The 24,935-nt window shown below is 39.5% G+C and overlaps 2 protein-coding genes across 5 annotated transcripts in view; both read right to left on the bottom strand.

The window, feature by feature from the left end:
• ptprua (protein tyrosine phosphatase receptor type Ua) overlaps positions 1-5,769 on the bottom strand; it is a 280,443-nt gene extending 274,674 nt beyond the window's left edge. Inside the window, exons 1-3 of one of the 3 annotated variants that reach the window (XM_088090203.1) lie at positions 5,490-5,769; positions 5,315-5,390; positions 3,352-3,549 (exon numbers count right to left, since the gene is read on the bottom strand). The gene's annotated coding sequence lies outside the window, so the exon portion shown is untranslated. The remainder of the gene's footprint in view (positions 1-3,351; positions 3,550-5,314; positions 5,391-5,489) is intronic. The other 2 variants (XM_088090202.1, XM_088090201.1) reach the window with 2 other exon arrangements.
• A 1,593-nt stretch (positions 5,770-7,362) lies between these two features.
• Positions 7,363-24,819, bottom strand: gmeb1 (glucocorticoid modulatory element binding protein 1). 2 transcript variants are annotated; one of them, XM_042505994.2, is made up of 10 exons: positions 24,722-24,819; positions 22,821-23,013; positions 22,565-22,617; positions 22,346-22,461; positions 19,523-19,626; positions 16,991-17,139; positions 15,759-15,884; positions 15,520-15,657; positions 15,079-15,201; positions 7,363-11,503 (listed from the first exon to the last, which is right to left on the bottom strand). In XM_042505994.2, exons 2-10 carry the CDS (start codon positions 22,946-22,948, stop codon positions 10,650-10,652), a joined length of 1,791 nt encoding a protein of 596 aa, XP_042361928.1. In that variant the 5' UTR covers positions 22,949-23,013; positions 24,722-24,819; the 3' UTR covers positions 7,363-10,649. The 2 variants fall into 2 exon arrangements, with proteins under 2 accessions (XP_042361928.1, XP_042361927.1); XM_042505993.2 differs by having other exon boundaries at positions 15,079-15,216.
• Between the last annotated feature and the right edge of the window lie 116 nt (positions 24,820-24,935).

Genomic DNA, 24,935 nt, shown 5'->3' on the forward strand with positions numbered 1-24,935 from the left:
AGTCCTTGAAATGTATATCCAGAATCACTGTCCATCACCTCAACAGAACATCCATACTGCCTCTTATGTCCTTAGGCTCTTCAAACTCTTCCTGTACACTGTGTGCTACATTTATTCTGGTGTGCTTCCCTCCTGCAGAGCTTTATTTTTATTCATTTAAAACTGCCTGTTGCTGTTTATCCAGCCTCATATCTACCCCCCTACCAAAGCACTCACGCTGACGGTAACAAAACAGCTGCATAAGCCATATTCCAAATGAGGGTGTTAAGTGTGGTTCTTAATGGTCCCATACTGTAAAATGACAGATTTCCATTTTTTTTTAAATAAGGCATATAAAGGTGTTATATAAAAAGTGTGAAAGTGTCAAAAATGTAAGTTTCAGTTTAGTTTACTTTTGAGAGGCCAAGCCTCATTAACCCTTTAACAGTCACACTGGGCAGATACCTTTGCAAAAAATTATACAAAATTATAGACTATAGAATATGTTAACAAAATGATAACTAATTAATTATGGAAAAAACATTTTTCTAGAATAATGTATTTTAAAAAGTGCAAAAGTCAATCTAGAAATCTGAAAATAAAAGTAACTTATAAACATGAAAATAAAAAAGCAAAAATAAATAGATGAAAATAAAAATACATTGTAAAAATCTGTATAAAATGTATGATGAAAAAACAAATGTTCAATGTTATATAATAAAAATCTTAAAATAAAAGTAACTTAATAAAATAAACAAACTTAATAAATAAATAAAAATAACAAATACAAATAATAATGAATCTGGTAACAAAATCTACTTAAAATGTATGGTAGAAAAAATAATATAATAAAAATAGAATTGAACAGAATTAAAGTAAATTCAAAATACTTTAAATGCATCTTATGAAAACATCTGTATAAAATAAAATTGCCTTTGGCCAAAGTTTTTTTAGTAAAGCAATTTGATAGCAAAAAAATGTTAGCCATGTAGTTACAATGACTGTTAACGGGTTAACCAGTAACTAGCGGGTTCATTTTTGAGGAAAAAAAGAAAAGAAAAAAAAGACATGAAATAGCCTATAAAAAGGCCTTTACCTTAAGTACAGCACCCCATTGCCTCTGTGAGCTTTAGCGCTGCATTTTACAGTGTTGATCTGCAGACAACCCAGAAACAATGACCAATCAGAGCACACAGGGCTGGGCTTTTTGGTAAATAAAAGTATGAACCTGAAAATGAGCATAATATGGGACCTTTAAATTTTCTTTGCTGATGTGAGGAATTGCTCTGTGCAAGATATCTAAATACGTCATGAAGATTAACATTTACAATAGTTGCAATAGGCTGAGCACTCCTATAATAACGGGAAAAGAATACTTATGACCTCGAAACTGTCGTGATAAGTTTTCATCTCAGAAAGGAGTTTTAATGGTAATTTATACACTTGAGTGCCTCACAGCGTATCAGGGCACAGGGTCATTGTCGAGCAGCACTGAAGAGTTTAGAAAGTGTGTCTGAGGCAAAGCTATTTGAGGACACAGACAGAGTATATATGGTATCTGGAGGACTGAAGGGAAAAAAATACATAAAAAGCAACAATGGTATGGCTGATGGAAGAGATTTATGATGATGTGAAGCTGCAGCAGGCCTCTACAAGAGAGTGGCCGGCTGTCTCGCAGCGAGATAAGGGGAGGTAGATAGGATGTTTCCCTGACAGACAAGGTGACAATCCGGCCTCAGTGTGTGTAAACAAGAACGCCACTCTCTCCCTGCCTGACGGTGGGGTTAACACCTCTGTCCGTCAGCCGGGCTCCCATCATCGCTCACTGGGCACTCTCCCTCCCCCGTCTGCTTGTCAAGGTCTGGGAGAAGGGAAGTCGCACCTTCTGCTGCTGGCGCGTGCCAGCGTGGCTGGCAGAGGGAGGCGACGGGGTGGCACATGGTGGCACAGCCTGCCAGACTTTTATTAGTTTCCTTTCATAGTCTCCATTGGCCAAAAAAAAAGATCAGACAAGGTTGACAATCCTCTTTGTCTGCGCTGTAAACACAGCAGTCCACAGAGCCAGAAATCCCTTCAAGCAAGACTGAGTGGAGAGTTTGGGATGATACAGTAGTTTGGATTAACAGCCTACCAACAGCTCAGCTCCTTGAGTCAGACTGATACTTTAGGTCCCTGCTCAGATCGAAATTAGCATTTGATACAACATTCTCTGACTTTGGTCTTTTATGTTTCAGATTCAGTAGTTATCATCATTCAGTGCATATGCCACTTATGCTGCCTTCACGTGTTCCTCAGAAATACTGGATTTACGAGTTTCGAGCAAATGAACGGCCCTTTAAAGTTGTAGTTGTGAGTGGGAAATTAGGAATTTATGATGATACCCGAGTTGCCAGGTTGTGACGTTTTTGTGACGTTTCAGGGCAGCAGCAATGGCAGACAGAATGGAAACGGTGTCAACAACTAACGGTAAAGAAATTATATATTTCCTTACTTTGTTCCTAGTAGCCATCATTTACTTTTAGTAGTTGCACATTTTAGTATGTGCATCTATAGCTGTAGAAAGCAAGCAAACATTTAACAAAAAGCATGCTAGGCAAGTATACTAACACTGATAACAACACACAAGTTGCTGACTTGACGTCATAAACGGGGCAGGCAAAAGTCAATGTCTGGTCAACCGTAAGAACCTTTATTTATTTATTAATTTATTCTAAAGATTGTTTTTTGTGGGGCTTTTTGCCTTTAATTGCGGGGACAGACTAAACGTCAATTAGAGAGAGAGAGGGGATGACATGCAGCAAAGGGCCGAGGCCAGAGTCAAACCATTTACTTGACTGTTTGTTTTTTTACTTAAAAAAATGCAAATAATTTCCAGGTAATTTTTTTGTACTTTTTACTAATTTCTTGCTAATTTTGGGGTAATTTCTTCCTCTGTTGCTCATTGCCTTTTTCCAGTGTTTTTGACAGAGATTGTGCCAAACTGCTCAGGCTTCAAATGATTAAACGGACTTTGTACTAAAGAAAGTAAGTGCTGAAGTCACCGAATTCCTCTGTGCATGAGGGATTTTTATTGGCTTTTTTCCTTTATAGTTTAAGTGGTTTATCCACATTAGGTAATGTGGATAAACTGCTGGCTTTTTTAAAATCTGTAAGTTTCTCTTCTCTCTGTGTTTTTCCTGTTATAGTGACGTCAGCATGCCAGAAATTATACAATTCAGATCTATAATTTCACCAGAAAAGATAGAAATAATGGTTAAAACTTTACTTAGACTAAGTTGTAATTGAGAGGAATTAACCATCAAGATTTACATTAAAATACACTACTAGTAAAACTGTGAGAATAGCAAAATCTACACAGTGTATTTATTTTACCTGCAGGGTGAATGGAACATTTCACCCTCCTGAGGCCACAAGCGGGGCTTTAGACTTGTTTTTCTACTTGACAGGGGCAAAGTTTTTCCTCTTCAAATTCCTCCGACACCTGCCTCACCCTGCCCTTCAGCAGCACCTGGCAACCTTGGGATCTGGCAACCCCAAGAGGCGGTGAAGAACTGCCGTCTACATTTTTACCTGGAAATGGTGTAATGTTTCATCAGTAAACTGAATGCTACTCGGAATAAAAGCAGAGGTGAAGATGGTCTATTAAATGTATTGGCAGCAGCTCCAGCCATCATGCGTCTCTATAATTGGCACTTAAGACTAATAAGAAAGGTTTAAATCCTGCTTAGTTAGGCTTTAAAGAGCTGCTCAGTCTCTCTTAAAAATGGCCTGGGTTGCAATCTGCAGTATTTGTTTACTATGGTTTAAATAAGGGCTGCAACTAATAATTATTGTCACTTATTTAAAAATCATTTTTCATCTATAAAATGTTTAAAAATAGTGGGGAAAAAAAGAAAAAAAAAAAACCCCTAAAAAAACTGCCAAAATCCAATAAGGACGTTTATTGAATTAAATTTGCATTAGCATTAACACCGTCAAGAACACCCTCACAGAGCCACAGAATGGCTGCACATGCTCCAGTCTTGCTCATTTATAGACTGAATTACCTTTATTGTGAAAGGTGTCACACTTGATGACAAACCTTGAAAGAATAATCTAGCTCTGCACTTCCCCGTTGCCTGTTTTGTTCATTGTGTTGGTTTTCTACACACAAACTCTCATCAGCTTCAGTTCCAGCTGCAGCAGACAGCAGTTTTCAATGGAAAAAGGCCAATAAATCAAATTTATGCTCCTTGCGCAGCACAACGGCTCATTCTCATTCCCAGGCTGACAAATACTGACGCTTTGTCACGCCCGTCAACATGTGATATTAATGCCTAAGGCACAGTGTGCAACCCATCTGCAGCAAAACTTGACGCTGTGAGCAACTGATGGAATGAATATTACGAATATTAAGAGCGAGACAGTTTGTGTATCACAGGGGGGAGAGGAGGTGAATAGGCCAAAGGAAACATGACATTCATTTGGGAGACTACAGTTCATGTCCCGTTTGAAATCGGGAAAAGTTAATGTTGTTAACATAAGTCTGCATAATTTACATGCACTGATGTATTTACATCACATTACTTTACATAGCAAACGCTTATTATGACACCCGATTTGCCCAGCTAACTACAACAGCCTTCCATATAATGTACGTTCATTGGTAAGTGGGGGCCACTGTCTAACTTCAACAATCATCTACCCATGCTGCTGTCACTATCTACGGCTGTCAATGTCAGCGGTGCCGCAAGATGACAGAACACACAAATTGGTTGTCGGATTTGTCTATATATTTCACTTTAGAGCAAAATTCGATAACACTATGTTGCCTTACCTTAGAGCAAATGTTAGACATCCTTGTTTATCTTCTTTACTTTAAGCTGACTGTGTGGTCTACTTAATCCAAAGGAGACATTTCGCTACAGAAAACTTCCTTTATTATTATTAGAATGATATTATTATTTTCTTGTTTTTAACTTCACTTTTTCCATTTTTTTTGTTTTTGCTTATTTAAAGGTAATTTAGTTGTAACTTTTTACTAGTTTCATGCTCAATTTTGGGCCATTTCTTTCCACGTTTTTGAAAGAAATCAAGCCAATGTGCTCAGGTTTTAACGAGTTAACATGCATCTTGGATGATGTAATCATAACTGGATAGTGCTATAAACACAGGTGTAAACTACCACCAAAACACATTATGATCCTTCCACTCAAGCCTCTTACAGAACTGGTCTGGCACACTTTTGACCACATATCTTTTTCAGGGTAAACAGTGGCTACATGGTCAGTGCAGGATTGTGTGGTGGTTTTGTATGGTTGTTTTGGTGACGGCGTGCTTATGCTCTGTAACTTACCCGTTTTATGTGGAGCTGGACGAGGTGATGTGTGACCATGCTTTGGTTTGCCTTATGGAGGGAGACGTGTTGAATTCTGCTGACAGAGAAATCTTCAGCTGTTAATGACACAACTGCTAATGTGAGTAGCAAGCATGCTACAGAGCAGCTAGCAAAAGTGTGGACGTAACAATACCTGTGCAGGGGACAGGAAACAGTGATGTGTCTCAGCTGTCCACTTGTGTTCAGATCACCAAAACACATGCTGATACCAGGTCTGAACAGGCTCAGAGACTCTGTACTCTCAGGGAGGTGAGACAACAAGACACAGGTGCAACATGTTAGTGCAGGTAACCACAAAGGAGGGAAACACACAAGGAAGAAGGCAGGAAGTAGAGGACCTGAAACAACACAAGAGGCGAGTTTCAAAATAAAACAGGAAGTAAGAGAAACCATAACCATAACCATCCGGAAACATGGACAACTATTCATCAGCAGCCAAAAAATGTGAAGATGCAAAAACGACTAAAATAAAATACACAAGTTGGGATTCATTGCACCTAAGTTGCAGCTTGTCTATGTGACAAAGAAATGATTGATTGATTGATTGATTGATTAATTGATTGATTGATTGATTGATTGATTGATTGGGGTTTACATAATTATGGGTTGAATAAGTTTGAAGGAATTGTTAGTCTGAATTTGTAAAAATGTGATTTATTATTTATTTTTTTTTTACACATTCAGATCCTCCAAAGGACATAACTGTTCTGGGATGTCTAGATCTATGATTACTGTCATCTGACCCAAATGCACAGACTCATTAGATGGGATGTCTGTAAGCCAATCACTATGTTCCACCCTACAAAAAAACATTATTAAATATACTAATAAAAAAAAAATAATTTATTGGTGCATTTACAATATGAAATCCACAATTATTATACTTTTTGTTGTTTGGAACATTACTGGGTTCTGAATGGGTTCAGAGGTGAAAGTAGTTGAACCTCATGATGATGAGTACTTCATTAGCAGGGTATTTTAAAAGCAGTGTGTACAGAATACATTACCGTGTTGGAGAGTCAGCATGTATCGAAAAATATGCACTTATGTAAATGAACCTGAAAAAAATGTGACGAATATCAGTGCAACCAGCTGATTTTTTGCCATCGTGTCTGTCACCTCAGTTTCATGTCAAGCGTGTGCGTTTTATCTGCTGAAGTATGATGACAGAATTTGTTTATGAGTCTGTTTGCCTGCTGCGATGCTATAGATAGAACTCCAAGCAGTCCTTCCTGTGAGATTGGCTGACTACAAGATGTCACGCTCGTGTGTCTATTCTCAGCTAAACCTGCTATATCTGAGGTGATACTGACTAAATGTCAGCCGCGCTGGCCTCTCTTTTAACAGCCTTTCTAGCCCTCGGGAGTCTTTGAGATGTTTCTGACGTGTAACCGATGCTTCAGCTGCTCCTCTTTGTAATGTGCGCAACATGTGAAGAAACACAATCTAGAGCCTATGGAAGAGCTCTGTAATTTACTCGGACAGCATATCCCTCTCCTCCTGTACCACACAATGACCCCTGCGGTTCACTTTCTCAACCTTTTGGCCCCTCACCTGGCCCCCCGGCGGATTCACATTCGCTGCTGATGTCAGGGATGTTTTCCTTTTGTGCTCAACACACAATCAGTTCATCCTGGTGTCTATTTCAGCCCTCTCCGTGCCTGTTTTTGTGCTTGTATAACCAAAAACCCTCATGCTTTCCCCTCATACAGCCTGTCTGGGACTGTTAGGGACTACAAGAAGAGGGAAATGTAATAACCAGCGAGCCCTGGTGCCCTGTCAGCCCAGCTCAGCCTCCAGAGAGGCCTGCCCATCACCGACATCATCCGTGACGGTGCAGATTACACCGTATACTGCAATAAGCCTGACACATGGAGAAGTCAGAGATTACAGACTATTTCCACCGTCTATTATTGTAGCTGTAAACCGCAGCTCCAGTTTCAGGCCGCGGTGGAGCGAGCACACAGCGCTCTCTGGTGGTGAAACACTAAAACAACCACTCGGAATTATTTTTCTGTTTTAATCTGATATTAAAACACATTACAAAGTCAGTATGCAAATACCCTCATTTGTTAAATTAAATTATTGGAAATGCACATGTCTTGAACATGTCTTTGTTGATGTGAGCCAAGAGCATAAATTAATCCATGTTTGCACCTTTGGAAACTAATAAATATGAAACTACAAGTGTAAAATACAGGCATACCAAGTTTGACATTAAGTATATATAAGTTTTTATATATCGACTTAAACAATCAGCCCAGCAGCTCACACTATCTATCATACTGAGATAAAGCCATAGATGAGCACAATAAAGAAAATGGTTTGCAGGTGAAATCAGGCAGTAAGAAACCACTGAGAGAATAAGTGCATAAGCAATTCCAGTGAGAAGTCCGTTTCCGTCGAACTATGCACATCAGAAAACACTCTGCCACACGGCGTGGCCATATCCTAAAGAAATGTTTAGAGAGCAGGCATCGTTGCAAACATCTTCCTGTCGTCCCAACAGGACTTCACGCAGTGCAAAAACATTACAGCTTGGATGCGATACTACCAAACACAAACAGTGCAATTCATCCCTGCCTCGAGTCACACCAACACTGTTACTGGTAACAACTCTGATCAGCAGCGGCGGGCCGGGACGTGCGGCCCGCCGCTGCTGAGTCAGTGTCAGAGGATGTGAACTGACGAATCATCAGCACCATTAAAGCCCTGCATGTAGACTTTACAGTTACATTACAGTGCATTGTCTTGTCCTCAGGTTGTTCGTGGAGGCTTGAAGAAAAATTCCAGATGATTACATCTGGGTGTTTTTGTAGTTTTGGCTGTTGTTTCTGTTGGTTTTGATGACACTGTACTGACCACGGTCATTGCTGAGATACGAGAACACAGTGACGTCTCCTCAGTAAAGTCAGATGGGGCAAAAAAACTCAAGCAGACCATAGAAACAGAAAGAGCAGAATGGATCTTTTCATTCAAACCAACACAGTAGGATATAAAGAGAAGTTATCATTTTTACCTGGGCCGCTTGGAAAGGAATGACCACGCCTACTCTACCTCTGATTGGCTTAGCCTACTTTACGACGGAGGATTGGGGCCATGTAAAAAAAAAAAAATTTTTAAAAAAAGCCCAATTTTGAGAATAAAGTCATAATATTGTGAGAGTAAAGTCGTAACTTCTAGAATAAAGTCATAATATTATGAGAAAAAAGTTGTGATATTACAAGCGGTAAGTCATAGTTTTACAAGATAAAAGTTGTAATTTTATGAAAATCATTTGTAATATTATGAGAATGAAGTCGGAATTTTAAAAGAAAAAAAATCATAATTTTACAAGTATGAAGTTGTATTTATACAAGAAAGGAGATATTATATTACGGAAATAACCATATTGCCAGCAAACTATAAAACAGGCAAGAGCACAGGTCAGCATGGCACAACACCGGGGACAGTGGCGGGGACAACTTGTTTTTCTCGTAAAATTACGATTTTATTCTCATAATATTAAGTGTTTATACTCATACAATAACAACTATTTTTCTCAGAAAATTACGACTTTATATTTGTAATATTATGACTTCATTATGGCTTTATTCTCGAAGTCTCAATTTTTATTTATTTATTTTTTTTACTCAGTGTGGCCCTAAATCTGTCGTACAAACCAATCCCTCTCTTCTTTCCTAAACCAAACCAACCAAAAAAGGTAATGAGTTTAAACCAGCCAGAGGGACAGCAGAGTGGGTCAAAAGCTGTAACTATCCTTCACTTTGTTTCCAAGCAATTTCGAACTCACTGAGTGGACGTTTTGCAGTAATGACCAAACAAGTAGTATAATAGTAGTGCGACGCAAGGAGACTATCTTTCGTGCTCTACCTCCATTGCTTTACCTGCTGAAAAAATAACTCAGTACAGTGTGTTACTGCTCTTTTTAGTTTCATCTGAGGGATGTGTTCAAGCAGAGATTTCCATTTACATCTAATAAATTAACAAAATAAACTCACAAAAGGAAACATTTTTGCATCACTCCAAGAGAACTAGAACTAGGACTTGCTTGAAAGGAACAAAAAAAACAAACATAAAAAAATATGTTATTTGTCTAGTTAGTTAGTCTATTGTTCCAACAATCACCTACTCTGTTCTGGTCGAAATAAACCCTTAATTCACATATTTCCATGTGAAAATATGCTGATCTGCACGCAGTTTATATCCACTGTCTCTCTGCCTCTCAGCTGTCCACTGAGCCGCAGCTCTCACTCGTTCTCGACAGCCACAGAAACTTTACATCAAGTTTCAACAAACACGCAACGTGACTTCATACCTGATTAATAGTAAAACTATCACTTACCTCCACCTGTAACTTCTAAACACATAACTCACTGGATTTGCATTTACCTTCCATCACTTAAAAAGGTAACAACAGGCCAAAACTGAGTTTTCAAACTAGAGTGTGACACATTTTTAGGCCCCGCCGACATGTGCATTATCACCATAATAACTAACAACTACCGCCATTTTCTGTAGAACTAGTCAAATGACCACAGCAAACAGTTAAATGTCCTGTCTTTTCGATCTATTTCTGAGTCACATTATCAGACAAGTAAACAAAGCAAGAGTTTAGCCAGATTGATTTAACCAGGGTGTTTCCAAAATGTTTGCACTACAAATCAATTTTGTATTGACAACTAACTATTGAACCACTATCATGACCGAAAAGGTCAAATCATATTATTTCCCCCCAACTCAGTAAGAAATGGCGCCAATACAGGTCCAAGCTCATGTTTTGGGAAGTCCTGATCTCGCCCTGGAAAACTGTCTTAATACAACTGATGTTTTCTCTTTTATATAGTTGAGGCTAACCCTGAGATTTGTTAAAAATCCATCTGACAAGTGGTGTTTATCCCATCTGACGTCTGTTTAGAAAAACTGACACACTCTCATATGTCAGTATTTAACTTGATGAGTGCAATGTTATTATTCCAAATAGAAATAACAGCCAAAACTACAAATACCTAACCTAATACTCGTAATAAACTGGAATCATACTTTAAATACAAATCAAACAGAAGCACACAGCATATCCTTTGTTGTGATGCCTCTTTGTTTCAATAAAAATCAAGTTGAGAGAAGCATGTACACACACCAAAAAAGGAAAAAAATGGCTACTCCCTAGAGCTTGGTCTTAGGCCAAGGCAATTTGTGGATTTGGAAATTCTGTGATATTTACAGTTTCACAAGTCTGTGATAGCTCGGTACGAGTCCAAACCTGCTATGCTGGATAAAATGAAGGTGTGTCTCATTTCACCTTGTTTTCTTCCTGAGTATTTTCTCCTATCACAACTATATGTACATCTGACAACTGTCCGCTGGTCTCCAGCTGCAGCCCCTGAACCCCTTCAGTCTGCGCCTCCTGCATTTGGCACTGCGTCTCCTCCCCACCTTCAGCCATCGTCACCTCCATCCCACTCTGGACCATCATGGTTGTTCCGTCCCTGCTCGACTCCCCGGTCAGCTGCAGCTCCATCACCCCCACCGCCTGCTCCATCGGAGCCGGGTTGATCTCGATGACCGTGTGCTCCTGGCCGGCCTCCACCTCCCCCTGCATGACCTCCTGCTGCACCACCATGGTGCCGTCCACCACCTGGCCTTCTATGGGCACCACCTCTGCGCCGCCAGCCTGCTGGCTCAGGTGCAGCAGCTCCACGGGGCTCACCACCGTGCCCAACTGGCTGGAGTCTTGCATGGTGGTGGTGCCAACCAGCGTGAGGCCCGAGGACGGGTGCAAGGTGATGGTGTCCGTCTTACCGTCTCCGGTCACCATGTAGCGGGTGAAGACCTGCGAGCCGGCGGGGAGCAGGGTGACCGTGTTGGAGGACTGGGCCAGGGAGGCGATGGGGAGACCCGCCACGGTAAATGGCTGACCCACAGAGGACAGGGAGATGGGGGACAGAACGGTGAACTGCTGGGGCTGCAGGGTGGTCTGCTGGTTGATGGGGGACGTCAGGAGGGTGGTGGTGGAGGCGGGCCTCTGGAGACGCGGTCGCTTGGTCTGGCGCTTGGTGGGAGTTTTGTTTTTGGCAGGCTGTGGGCAGGACAGCAGAGCCCGGACCTGCTGCTGCTTCCTCTGTTCTTCCAACTGAACCTCCAGGTCTACACAGAACAAAACACAGAACCGAAATTAGATTTAAAAAAGTATTTAATTGCAAGACAAAAGACAGAACACTGACAAAAACAATATGACATAAAACAACAAAAACAGGTTAGTTAACAAAATTTCCCCAAGGGTTAAGGATGTTGGTTTGATGTTAGTGTACGCAGGTTATGTGTGTGTGTGTATGTCTACACCAGTGATTCTGGTATGAGAAAAAAAATAAAAGAAAACAAGATAAATTAATTCATTAACTAATCAGTAAATACATAACTAAAAATGAAGAAAATTCATTCATTTTAAAAAGAAAAGAAAAAAGGGGGAGGGAAGGGGGTCATACTGCTAATGATAAAAATCAGAATGAGCGACGTCCTGCTCGTCTGTAGCAGAAATTAGATTTTGCACGTCCTTTTATTGATATTTTATATCAATATTTATCAGAGATGTTGGGCAAGCTTAAGCCAGCAAATGTCAAGTCACTGACTACATTAAAATGTCATCTGTCCTTTTTCATATTTAATATTTGAACATGATGATACAAAAACAAGTAATGGTATTGAGCTTGTTTCTGATAATAGAGCTCCAAGAGTTCTGCATCTTCACTGTTTAGTTTTTCATACTTTTCATACTTCTTTTGGCTTTTTAATAAGGTACGGGAAGCTACTTTGACTTTTCAAAGACCCATGATAAAAATATGAATCTTGCCCCACTTTCCCGGCAATTTTTTAAACATATCAGATTCAAACTGTAACGCTGGCATGCATAAACGAAGAGACAACGTGTGGGGAGAAACGTTCGTGATGGTAAACAAAACACTGACACACATACCAAAACTACGCTACATCAACAGCTGAAGAAAATGAATTTGCCATCATGTTACAATACAGGGAAGATTATTGTAACAATGCCATTTCACACTAGAAAATTCCATAACTTTTCCCAAACTTCCATGATTTTTCAGGGCCTGGAAAATGTGATTGTGATATTCCATGACTTTTCTTGGTTTTCCATGACTGTGAGAACCCTGTAAACATGAGGACACTGAACTACAGCAAAGCTTAAATAGCATTTAATCTCTTCTCTGAACGTTTGTTCATAATTAACAATAATCAATTCTTCTTACCAAATATGGTCAAAGGAGGTTAATTTACAGTAAAGAAACAATGTTAAAATAAAAATATTCCTTTCCATTTATGACCCAAAATGGTTTGTAGTTTCAGTAGTTAATGGCAAACAAAGTAATTTAACTGCATGAATCACAATGCAAACATGAATGTAGCTGAACTACAAGCTTAATCTTTTGTAGTAATAATTCACCGGAGAGAGTTTCTTGCCAATCCGAAGCAATGCACCAGATTTTTTTAGTTCTACGAGCAGTGCACTTATGTTGTAATATCTTGATTTCCCATGCCAGAGGCTGTTTTTTTTGACAGTTTGGCACAGTTTCTTCACACGAAGGAAAAGAACCTAATGTGGAAAACTGTGATTAACATTCATACCTCTAATTAGAGTTGACAGAAGGTGCTGGCAGTGAAGTGTTGATGAGCGCAGGGCTATAAAGGTGAAACATGTACGTATAGTGGATTTTTCCTCATAGATATTTTGATTCCAAGTGGCAGAGAAAGGAGGAATATTTGTGAGCAGCGCAAAATTTTAACCAGAACTGAGTGGCACTTGAGAAAAAGCCAGGAGGTCACCAGATTCATCCTAAACAGAAGACAATGAATGTCACAGCCAGCGCCCCCTCAAGCTGATTACAAGCAACTCTAGATAATTCATTTTATCCCTTGAAACCTGGCCAATTTGGCTTGATTTATTTCAAAACATGAGAAGAAGGCCATGAGCAATTAAAAAACACATGACAAGAAAAAAATTTGCAAGAAATTTGTGGGAAAAAAAAGGAAGAAGGAGGAGAAGAAGAAGAAGCAGGGGAAGAAGAAAATTACCTGGGAATCAGCACACAAAAAACTCAAGGGAATGATCTGACCCAAAAAAAAGTACTTAAAAATGATAATAATCCTGTAAAATATTTTAAAATATATAATAATGATAATCAGAAATACAGTTCTATAGACATTTATTCCTTGCCTTTGAAAAATAATTGTCTAAATTTATTAATGATTGGAATTTGAGGAACATTTCTTACCAAGTTTATCATTATTGATCAGAAGTAAAACCAATTTGGACGGGGTTCAAAGGCTTAAAAACTTGTGAAAGGCGTCTGATATCCAGCTTTAAAAGGATTCATTCCAGCAGATGTGCACTATATTGAATACAGATAACAATCTAACTGTGAGGATTAATGTATTATAATTACAAAAACATAGTCACAAATCTTTAAACCATGTCGTTCATAACTAGATTTTTAACTGTATTAACTTTGTTTATAGGCCACAGCTCAAAAAAGAAAAAAGAAAAAGAAAACAAAAATGGGGACAATTCATCTCACATCATGCCTAAAGCCTGGTATGCACTGCAATTTTAAGCTGTCCCAGATGAAAGCTCGCCAACGTGAAAGAAACGTAGCGATATCTTTGATCGTGGCTCTTAAGCGGCAGTCCTACGTTGCACAGTGAGGGATGTTCAAGGACGGCCGTGGTCACAGTCGTGCAATCAAAGACAGCCTGGGATAAAATTCTGATAGTGTCAGAAATTTGGGGTGACCATCACACTGTGTGGCTGCTGTTACGACCTACCTCTACTAACCAACCAATAGAAATGGCTGCTAAATGCTAGCAGATGCTAATACTTTCTTTAATTTCTCGTAGCAAAATTGTCTCCTCCTTCTTCTCTTATTGACTATTTCTGACACACATAACAACACTATAGCGAGGGCGCGACTCGTGTTCGTTTACATTTGTCTCTTATCACTACAGCACTGATGACATTTTCTTCTTGCGTACTGATGTCGATGGACGTACATCGTAGCCTGTCATCATACAGTCTGCCTACATTAACCTTGATGTCATACCCAAGTTTATTAGATCCATGTCGCACAATGTAGCTCGCACTAAACTTTCTAAAATCGCACAGTCTGTCAGAGGCTCAATGTCAGTGGATCATAATGTATGGGGTACAGAGTTAATATGAAGATTCTTTGGTTCAAAATGACACCACTTTTTTCTATGGATATCAGGTTTTTTTAGCTATAACAAAGGCCAAAATGTGGCCTGCAACAGACAGTAAGGGTTGTCATTTTTTTCGGAAACCTGCGACTGTTAGGGTTAAGGGGAGTGAGGAGTCAGCAGTTTAAAACAGTATAAAACAGTCTATAAAACAGGTTTTGTGAATCAACCATGAGGGATCCTTCAGCATAAAGTCAGAAATGTGTACACAAAATATTTGCTTGATAGTTGTAGTTTGTGAGATTAGTTGTGTACAGACAGACACACACATAACCAAATGCACGATCCCCTGCAGAGATAACGACACATCCAAAAGGCTACACAGATGGTTATTTGTCTGTCTGTACAGAGAATGTCCAACATATACATCATCAGTCAAAAAAAATGAACAGCTGACTAAAGAACAGACATGTTAAGAGAATCAGTGGAACCTTTCTTTGTTCGGTACTCACTGCTGAGTGTGCTGAGGATTTGCTCCTGGCTGGGATCCGTCTGCTGCCTCCTCTTCTCCAGCGTCTTTTTGACTGAGTCGAGCAGGCCGAACACTTGGGCGAGGTTACTGAGCACCGCCACCTCTACCAGACAGGAATCTGGGATCAGTGCGGCAATCAATCAAAGGGTCACTTGGTCAGTCAGAAAGGAGGAACAAATTCAGCTGTTGTAAACAATCATTAAACCTTCAGTCATTACTGTTACACAAACCAACAGTCGCCATTCTAAAAGCTCTCTCATGTTGGTTTTTTCCATCCATTGGCTTCCAACAGCAAGCGAATTTGTTCTTTCTTTCCATTTGTTTCACACCCATACGCCTTCGAGCAAGCTTTAAGTTCTACACATGGTCTGTTTGGAAGATGCTTTCCCAGCAGCCAGTGCACATTAGCGTTGTTCCGTACCTGTGTCCTGTAAGGCAGCTGGCTCCCTGCGCTGCTGCACGCCGTTCAGTAGCTCCAGCAGCTCTGTGCTGATGTTGGTTACAACTTCACCAAGCAAACCCACATCAGCGATGCCCTTCCAGAAGTTCAGCGTGTCCTCTGTGGACATACAAACACCAAACGCAAGTCTCAGTCAAGGGTGTGCTCTGTGCTTATGTGTGTGTGACCTTTGCTGTGTTGGGATGTGTGCTATCTGGGACCTGAGATCTCATTGGATTCCTTCTTCTCTGCAGCCTCCAGTGAGTTTGAGATCCAGTCCATCTTTCCACTCAGAACCTCTGCTCTGTCCTCGCTCGCCGTCCCACCATTACCCAAGGCCACCTGAGCTGCAATTTACACAGGAGAACACACATTATGCTTGTAACACGGACTCACAAAAAAAGAGCTGATGTGTCCAAAGGCATGACAGCTTCTGAGATTTGACGCTCAGCAGTTCAAACGCACAATGGCGACCACACATCATGTGAATTTGGTTTTTTAGTACATTAACAACATGCAGCAATTTTTGGAGCTATTCTTTCACAATTTCACAATGAAGTTTCTGGGAGGTAAAACTACAAATGACAAACTTTTTGGCTCTTGCAAGGGGTTGGCGATCTAACAACTATCACAACTGTGTGTCTTCTACTCCAAAAGTGCAGCTGCAGGCTACCGGTAAGCTACACTGTGTTGTCTTTGAAGTGTTGTTTTATTTCTTTTTCATCTTGTCTAAAATGTTTGTGAACAAAACATGCATGTTAAAACAACAGGCAAAACTGAGGAAAGCAAAATGCTTGAGGTCATGTCCATATATCGGGTGATAAGTCAATAACATTATTATCATGACAAGCCTACCTCATGCATCCAGTGCTGCTTGCTTTAAGTGTGGTCACTGAGAACTTGTTTCTGATTGGCTTACAGGGGTGTAGTTATTAGCAGTAGGTTGACAGTACAGCTAGACACCTATGATGCAGTACTTAATAGATGAGCTGCTATTAACCTCATCATAAGGACAGTAACAGTCAAGCACACTGTAGCCAAAGAGCTTGAAGCTCAGGTTATTCGTATAACCAGTGAAATAAAATATACAGTTGTTTCGAGAAAATGAAAAGCAGCATTTCTGTGGGTGGTTCCTTGCCTCTGAGTATGTAAATTACAATCATGGAATGTGCAGGCTGCCTTGTCAGTTTTAATTGCTTATGTGGCGTTTTCAATATTGTGAAGCAGAGCTGAGGATTAGAAGTACAGCTTTGCCTGAAAAAAGACAATGTCGTGGTGCAGGTAGCTGTCTTTAACACTTCCAGCTGGTATATGAATGCATCAGCTCTCCAGTCAAAGTCATAATGCCCCATAAGTAGTTCATGCTTGCCCGACAAAGTCAAGTTAAAACAAGTGTGGAAAAGCAAACATATGAATTTTTCCCTTATTAATTTAGTTAGTAGTGTGTTCTCACCTTGGGAGGATGTGGGTGTGGTAAGTCCAGAACCATCTGGAGGGAAGCGTGTGTTGTTGATTAAAAGGTCGAACTTTGTGCTGCGACACGTGTTGGTGCAAAGTGTGCTGTGCTGGTAGAAGTCAAGCTGACCCGAATCCATCATTTTTCTGAAAGCAGAAATTTGAGAGGGTATCAGACAGTGAGTCAATGTGTGAAAAAGGTTTAATTGATTGGCCAACACTGATTACATCTCTGCCACCAAATACAGACATCCTTTATTAGACATTCCATTTTTGATGTTACTGTCTGTATTTTATTGTTGGAGGTGTTGTGCTTTTCCTACACGACACTTATTCTACTTGTTTGGAAGTTATAATTGTAATTCCAGACACAAGGATATGAAAAACACACACAAGCATCCCACAATGCAAGCAGGGCTGTTTAAAGAGGGGAAATGGTTAAAGCTACTGGTGATTTGGGGAGAAACAACATCAGATGTACTGTGACCTAGTGGCATTGTTTGGTCATCATTAGCAAACAGTCGCCTGTTTAACCATACACAGATTCCAGACACAGAGCAACATTATTATTAAATTAGGGTCGTGTTACTTGCCACATTGATTGCTTTTAGCTCTGTTATGGGTCTCAACCAACTCCTGAGGGAAATATCTGGATCTTTAGCTGCTAAATGCTTCGCTTTGCTCACCAGCTCGTCTGTAACTGTGTCTGTGTGGTGCGGGGCAGGTAATGTGCAGTGGGTTTTTAGAGCTTTGTAGTCAAAACAGTGGCCAGCTGAAGACAGAATCAAGGTTGATAAGAGTGGAGTTTGCTTTGGTTTCCCACCCAGCAGCAAGCTAAAATAGGCTAAAAAGCTTTGCAGAGCTGCGGGAAGTGTGGAGTCGATGATAATTCTCTGCGGGTTTGTCACAACAGGCAACACCTTTCTGTGAATATAAAACTATTGATTGGTGCAGCTTCAAGGGGAACACTGCTTAAATTAAGGATTCAAATGTTATCGTTATGGCCTAGGGAAAGTTCAGTCAATATCTGTGACCATGAGCTACTTTCTCTCAAAGGCAGAAACCAGCTTAGTAATGCTCGAACTTGTGATTTCATTAGGTATAAAGACTAGAGCTGCAACATAGACAATGAATGTTTGTTTTCTTTTATTACACCGAAATGAGCTTTATTGTATTGTAGTGTTGTCAGCTCTGATACAGAAAATATACCCGTACACTTGAGATGTCAGTGGTTAACTGTTAATCAGTTAATTACTGTGAATATTTCTGACTGGTTAAGCATGTTGGTCTGAAGTTAGGTTTGTTTTTCTTCAGTTAATTAAACTGCTCACCTCCCAGTTCAGGTGGGTAAGCAGCTCAATTCTGAGCCACAAACCCCCTTTAGCATTGTTAACACTATTATTACTGTAAGCACAGTAAGCGGTGTTAGCACCGCTCAGGGTGCCAACACAGTCAACAATGCTAATAGTTTTGCAGCTCAGAATGAAGCTGTTTAATCATCAGGGTGACCTGGAAAGAGGTCAGAGGGTGGGCACAATGTTTCTGCAGCAACGCCAAGGGGTTGGGAAAACGCTGGCAGTGGTAATTGCCAAATGAACCATGCCGTGAGCTTGCTCCTGGTGCAAAGCACCCAGTGCTAGCTATCTAATGAAGAAATAATCTTTTGAAAAAACATGAACAATTTACCACGTCTAAATGGCTAGCGCTTTGAAATGTCCAATTAAAGATCACTAGAGTGCCAGGCTAAAAGTAAAGTGCCTCTTGTACTTCATGCCATTTTGCTTTTTTCCCCCTAAAACTTAATCGGTAAGTTACCAGTTATTGAGTGCTATGAAAAGCAAAATTAAACTAAACTGACTCCCGACGCACATTGCCCTGAGTGCTCTAAGTGTCATCTATATCTTTCCAAATTTGCTGTCTGTGGAGCAGCTCCAGGCTTCATTTTTGATTACATCACAAATTGAAATTTTAGCACTCTGCTGTTTGGATACTCACTGGTCATGTTTACTTAAAATTTTGGACTGTCTTAGACCATTGGAGTAGCACTAGTTCCCCTTTAAATTTGTTTAGAGGCCTAGTTTGGACAGCTGGGAAGCAGGTTCTCCATTTCCATTTTTAGAATATTCTGTTTAATAAAGTACGCAGCAGTTACAAAAACTTATTGTATCCCTGATAATACAGGTTTTCTTTTTTCAGAATACGCCACGTACGGTATATTAAACACCAGTTCAAGAGACAATCGGTTCAATAACAAAAGTCATTACCGCCATCATCTCATTTACAGCTCACAGGTGATGGAATCATTTCTAGATAGTTCACAGCTGCACAGATTATTTTTTTTATCTTGTCATCGTTTTGTATATTCAAGATGTGTGAGTCACATCTCTGCTTGTTACATCAGCAGCGATACATATGTAAGAGTTTGCCTGCAGACTGTGATTCATTATAAAGTTGTGTCGTGCAACCAACCAGCAAGCAGAATATTTAAATATGGCTTCTGGCTCTCTAATACAAATATAAATCTCCTCACCTTAGCATGACTCCACCCATCCTGATGGCTCTCTTCCAGTCTTTCAGAGTGGCTTTTCCAGAAATGTGCACAAACTGCTTCGGGCTGATCAGTTGGTCTTCATACTAATGGAGAGAGTTTTAGTTAAGAGACCATATTAAGATCACAGAGTGCACTCTGGACGCCACAGTAGAGATGATTCAACACAAGAAAAAACACTAAAAGCAAAGTGACACACTTTATTTTATACCTCTTTGCTGATAGTGGCCGTAAATTTAAAAAAATAATAATAAATCACGGCAGTGTATTTTTTTCGCACTATCATGTCCAGGCATGCACTAGTGCTATAGAAATTCCAACATTACATCTATTAGGCTGAGGAGCAATATGTGGTGTAGAGCTGTGCTCCACATAATAAGGTCTGTGGAGGTCAGTTAAGTGTTGTGCATTAGACACTACTGACTGATGATGAAGTGAATCTATTTGTGTTTTGAGCAGAGATCATACTGTATATTACTGCTGTAACATACTGTATGTTCGATATAATAATGTTGACAGTTGGGATAAACAATCATCAATCAACAATCTTTGCCATTTTGTATCAACAGAGAATACTACAAGGCAGCTGCCAATTAAAATATCTTTTACAAAACGGTAAGTGACGGTAAGTTTTTATCTGTTATTTTAAATGTTTTTAAGTTGTTTTGTATTTTCTGAGCTATGTGAGTGACAGCAACCATGTCAAACTTTTTATCCACATTTTTCAAATGTAAGATCTATAAATTGGAAAAAAAGTAAAACAAAGTAAACAAATAAAAAACAGAAGTGCTTTTACTGTCTATACAGTCATTAGAAATGTATTTACATTTGCCATTTTACCTCTGTGAATGTCCTACCAAATCATACTACTATATGCATTCAATATTGACACTGCTTACAATATATTGGTACCAGGCCCCAACAAATACTGAGACCAAGAACAGCTTGGGAAAAAAGTGTGGTAAGGTACTGGTTCTCTAACTTTAAAGCTGTAGTTGGTAACTTCTGTAAAAAAATTACATAATGTCATATTTGCTGAAAATGTCACTATATCCACACAATAGTGTATGAGAGAGATAATCATGCTTCTCCTCCTGCTCGTAGCACTGCTAAAGGCATTAACTAGAATCCAGTGCATGTGAACAAAAACAACCAGTGCTGAGGAGTCTCAAATGCAGCTGTCAATCATGTCAATAACTGCTTGTGAGCTGCCATCAAACTGTCAACATAAACAGCACTTATGTTGATGAATGAATGTTTTCATAAACATGTTTTAGTGTACTGTTTAGCTGTAATATGAGAACATTAACTCCAGCCTGTGGGTGCTGAAACAGTAGGGGTCAACCGATATTGCTTTTCAGGGCTGATACCAATTATTGATACTTAATGAGACTGATAACCATTATTTGGAACCAATCTACATTTATAATAAAAATGAAAATATTTCTATCGAAATTTAGAATTTGGAAAATAACAAAGTCCAATGCAAAAAAATGTTTTTAAAATGTCTTTGAAATCGAAAATGAAACTTTAAACATCATATATTGAAAGTTCCCTGCAATATTTTTTATAAAGTAAAAATTTTATAAAAAATGAATCAATAAAAATAGCTCACTGGGGTTTTACAATGTAAAAGTTCCTCCCACGAAGACACTTTCTCTTCATGTATTGCAGACTGCCTTCTCTGGTGCTGGTTGCGTATAATACACACATTTTTCATGAACTATATGCCACGCCGATAATCTGTCATCCCCTACTTAACAGTGCACTACTTTAAATTTGCGAAAAACACAAGGCGTGAAAAAGGCAGTACAGTAACAGAATCTTGATTCATATTTGACCAGCACGTCCTACTTTGACCGCGGTTCACAAGTAGTGATGACATAATTGACAGCTGTATTAGAGACTCCTCAGCTCTGATTGGTGGTATTCCATCAGCGTGGCAGATTCAAGCAAATGCCATTAGAAGCACTACAAGGAGGCGGACTGGAGTTAACACATTTTTTTACAGACTGTGTTTCATGTTCTACTGTTTGCATGCAGTAGCAGTTTCAAGATATCAGACAACAGTTATTTTCATATAAGTTACCAACTGTAGCTTTAAAGCAGTGCATTCTGGTTTCATTCAGTTCATACCTCATGTCCTACAGCCTGATGAACAGTATTGTTGGCAATACTGACAGTAGCCTAAATGATTTCTTACCACTGTTTTGCAGTTCTCTTGTGAGCCTTAGTGCTCAATATTTCATTTGGCTCAGAACATTTGTTGTGCTTAGCTGCTTATTAAACATTCAACTTGACCTGCTGTGATTGATAATGGTATGCACTGTTTAATCTAACTCAATAATAACATTATGTTTGAAAAACTTAGAAAGAAAATCTGTTAAAAAATAAAAAATTATAAAAAAGCTCTAAAAGAAAACTATCATTTTAACTGCACAGGACATTCAACTAAAGCGGCCACTGTAAGCACATGCACGCTTACAGTTGTTATCGGCATCATGCTATTACAGCTTGCACATTGAAAGTGAGAAAAATAAAGAGGTAGTGGAATGTAGTTATTCTGGCATGCCAGAAGTAGTATATGTTTATTTCCTGCTATGCACAGTAATGTTTGGTAACAACCATTTTTAAGTCTTTTTTGCCATCTGTTAGTGTTTTATTGCTAGAATTTATGTTTCTTGTGACACATTTTCACTCAAAATAAAATAGCACATGAATAAACTTGTGAAGACCAATAATGAAACCCTGCTGCAGTTGCCTTCTTGCATCAATGTAGACTCAAAAATAATAATGAATACCAACCTTCACACATTTTACATTGATTCCCGGGCACACAAATTTCTTCACTAGCAGCACAGCTTTACAGTCACCGCATGTTATGGGACAGCCAATTTCAACGTCATCTCCATCTGTTTGTTCTAAAAGAGTAAGAAAAAAGACACACACCGCATTTATATGTGAGCACATAAAGCATGACTAAATCTTTCAAGTTGTCCGCATATTATTCTGGCAAACGCTTACCTGGATGTGCTTCAACAGCCATGACAGCTGCGTCTGTTTCTGCAGATTCATCTCTGTAAAGACAACAGTTTTTACTTTTTTCTTGGTGGTACTGAAGATATTGTCTATTTTGTATCTCAGTGTCTACTTAGGAACAGAACTCTTTGTCATACATTAATCAACACCTAATCATGGCTTATGATCTGTCATCCCTGTGTTTTTGTGCAACATTATTTTAAAATTCAACTGTTTGGTTACACCTGGCCTCAGAACATACCCAGGGGTTATTGGCTGGAGCTGGAGGATGACCTGAGTCTTATTAGGATCATCAGCATCTCCTTCACCATCCGCCTTCACCATCACCACCTCCCCCATGGACACCGTGACCTCGTCGGTGGTTGCCATCACACTCAGAGAAGGCTACAGAGGGGGGCTGCTTTCATAGAACAAATATCCTGGAGTTTGTTCATCTGAAAAAATATAAACACATTTTAAAAAACTCAAATAAAAGATGATAAAAAGCCCATATATTTCTCAAGCTATCATATATATCAAGCATATCATTAACATAATGAGATTCACATGTGTTTTGTTTTTTTTTGAGTAAAATAAAAATTTATGTTAATGTTACTGTCTCTCAAGCAAGTCTAGTTGCCCACAATATAGCACCTAGAATATCTGGATATCAGAAACCAAAATCTAGTTTTAATAGCCCCGCATCAGGATAGCTGGTTAAGTTAAGCTAATTAACTTTAATAAAGCCCACATATTTCTCAGGTTTTCAGGTCAATGGTCAAAATACGCATTTTCAAAACCATTTTTGTTCATTGAGTTCGAGAAAATTTTAGTCAAAATTACCGTAAAATTGAATATGAGACCAATTAGACACAAGTTGCACGACGAAATAGCTGCATATCAAAATCTAGTTTTAACAGCCTAGCATCAGGATAGCTGGTTAAATTAAGCTAGTTAACTTTACATGAGCTAATTAACGTCAGGAAACTAGTTAACTCAACTTTTCAACTTAAGAGTTGACAAACTACTTGTAAGCACATTGTAACATAATGCAATTGGAAAAAAAAACCAAATAGAGACAGCTGTAAGCTAACTTTCTGTATCTAAACCATGAAGAAAACCATAAACCGCAAACCTCATTCAGACAATGTGCTCGTTATTATGTTAACGTGCTCTTGCCAACAGAGAAACCGTTAACCACTAAAACATTTTTAATACATAACGTTTCACAGATTTCATCAGTATCATATAACTAAACATTATATCCACTAATTTACACCAAATAATTTGTATTCTGTATTTTGAAAACAGATCTTGCCAAAACTTCTTGACGTCTGTGAACTAATGTAATCAATACTAACTAGGTTAATTCAAAAGGTATTTTTCGTAAAATCAGCTGTTTCGTGATGTGCGCGCAGGTGCTAATCGCACGACTACAGCGACTTGTTGGTTATTGTTAATAATGGGTTGTCGGGTAGTTAGCTATGAACATTGCTGATACAGTCACACTTTAAAACTGTCAGGCTGTTTAATAAAATGTAACGGTAACGTTTTTGTGGTTTCCATGCGCATTTGGGCAACAGAAACGGCAGTTTTGCGTGACTTGGGGAGATGCTGACTGACGTAGGGTTGAGTAGACCCTTCACACTCGAGCTAAACCATCCGTTTTGTTGCAGATCGAGAATCCTATCACCTAAAGTTAAGTGGGTTATCACGACCGCCGTGGGCAGCTGACTGCTGAGATCCACACAGCTTCTCAGACAAGGCTCGACGGTAGCCATTGTGGCTAACGCAAGGGCGTAACTCAATGTGTGACAAACTGGACAATGTTGTCAACTATACTGTCCGAGACTGGTAAAGCTTTGTATTTACAGTGTGACGGTTACGTGCCGCTTGTCTCTGAACCGTACGTCCCTTCGTAACTCTGCATTTTAACTCTCCGCTCCCCCTCAAAATGACGTCTCCCTGTGCGGCGGCACGTACAGCAAACAACGGCACGGCGGCGGCGTTGCCCCTCCATTCTGTACGAGCCTGGCTGGCTGAACCCCATCCGCAATACACCTATAACCCCCGGCCGAAACCGCCGCTCGTGTCGTGAAATCGGCTGATAATTTATAGTCAAGCATATTTCAGAACACACAGCTAAAATGAGCTTGTCCTTACCGTTTTATGGAGAGAAACGCAGCCCTAGATTGAAGAGAGGTGCGGCGCATGCGCACTTAGCTGGTGTAGCTTGACTTCCTGCTGAACAGCGCTCGCCTTGTTATCACGCTTCTTTAAACTCAACAAAACTCAACTGCAGCTCACTATACCGCCTGGGATTACATTTATTTCATATTATATAAAAGAGTGAGGAGTATTTCATGTTTTGTGATAC

The sequence above is a fragment of the Plectropomus leopardus genome, chromosome 17, assembly GCF_026936395.1.
Source record: "Plectropomus leopardus strain MGB_pleo_1.0 chromosome 17, ASM2693639v1, whole genome shotgun sequence".
Classification (NCBI taxonomy): domain Eukaryota; kingdom Metazoa; phylum Chordata; class Actinopteri; order Perciformes; family Serranidae; genus Plectropomus; species Plectropomus leopardus.

Excerpts from the sequence above, each read along its gene's own strand:
- gmeb1 (XM_042505993.2), bottom strand. The coding sequence starts at position 22,948 with ATGGCAACCACCGACGAGGTCACGGTGTCCATGGGGGAGGTGGTGATG. Across the intron at positions 15,885-16,990 it reads CACACCCACATCCTCCCAAG|CTCAGGTGGCCTTGGGTAAT; the intron begins GTGAGAACACAC and ends TGTAAATTGCAG. Across the intron at positions 15,658-15,758 it reads GGAATCCAATGAGATCTCAG|AGGACACGCTGAACTTCTGG; the intron begins GTCCCAGATAGC and ends GTATGTCCACAG.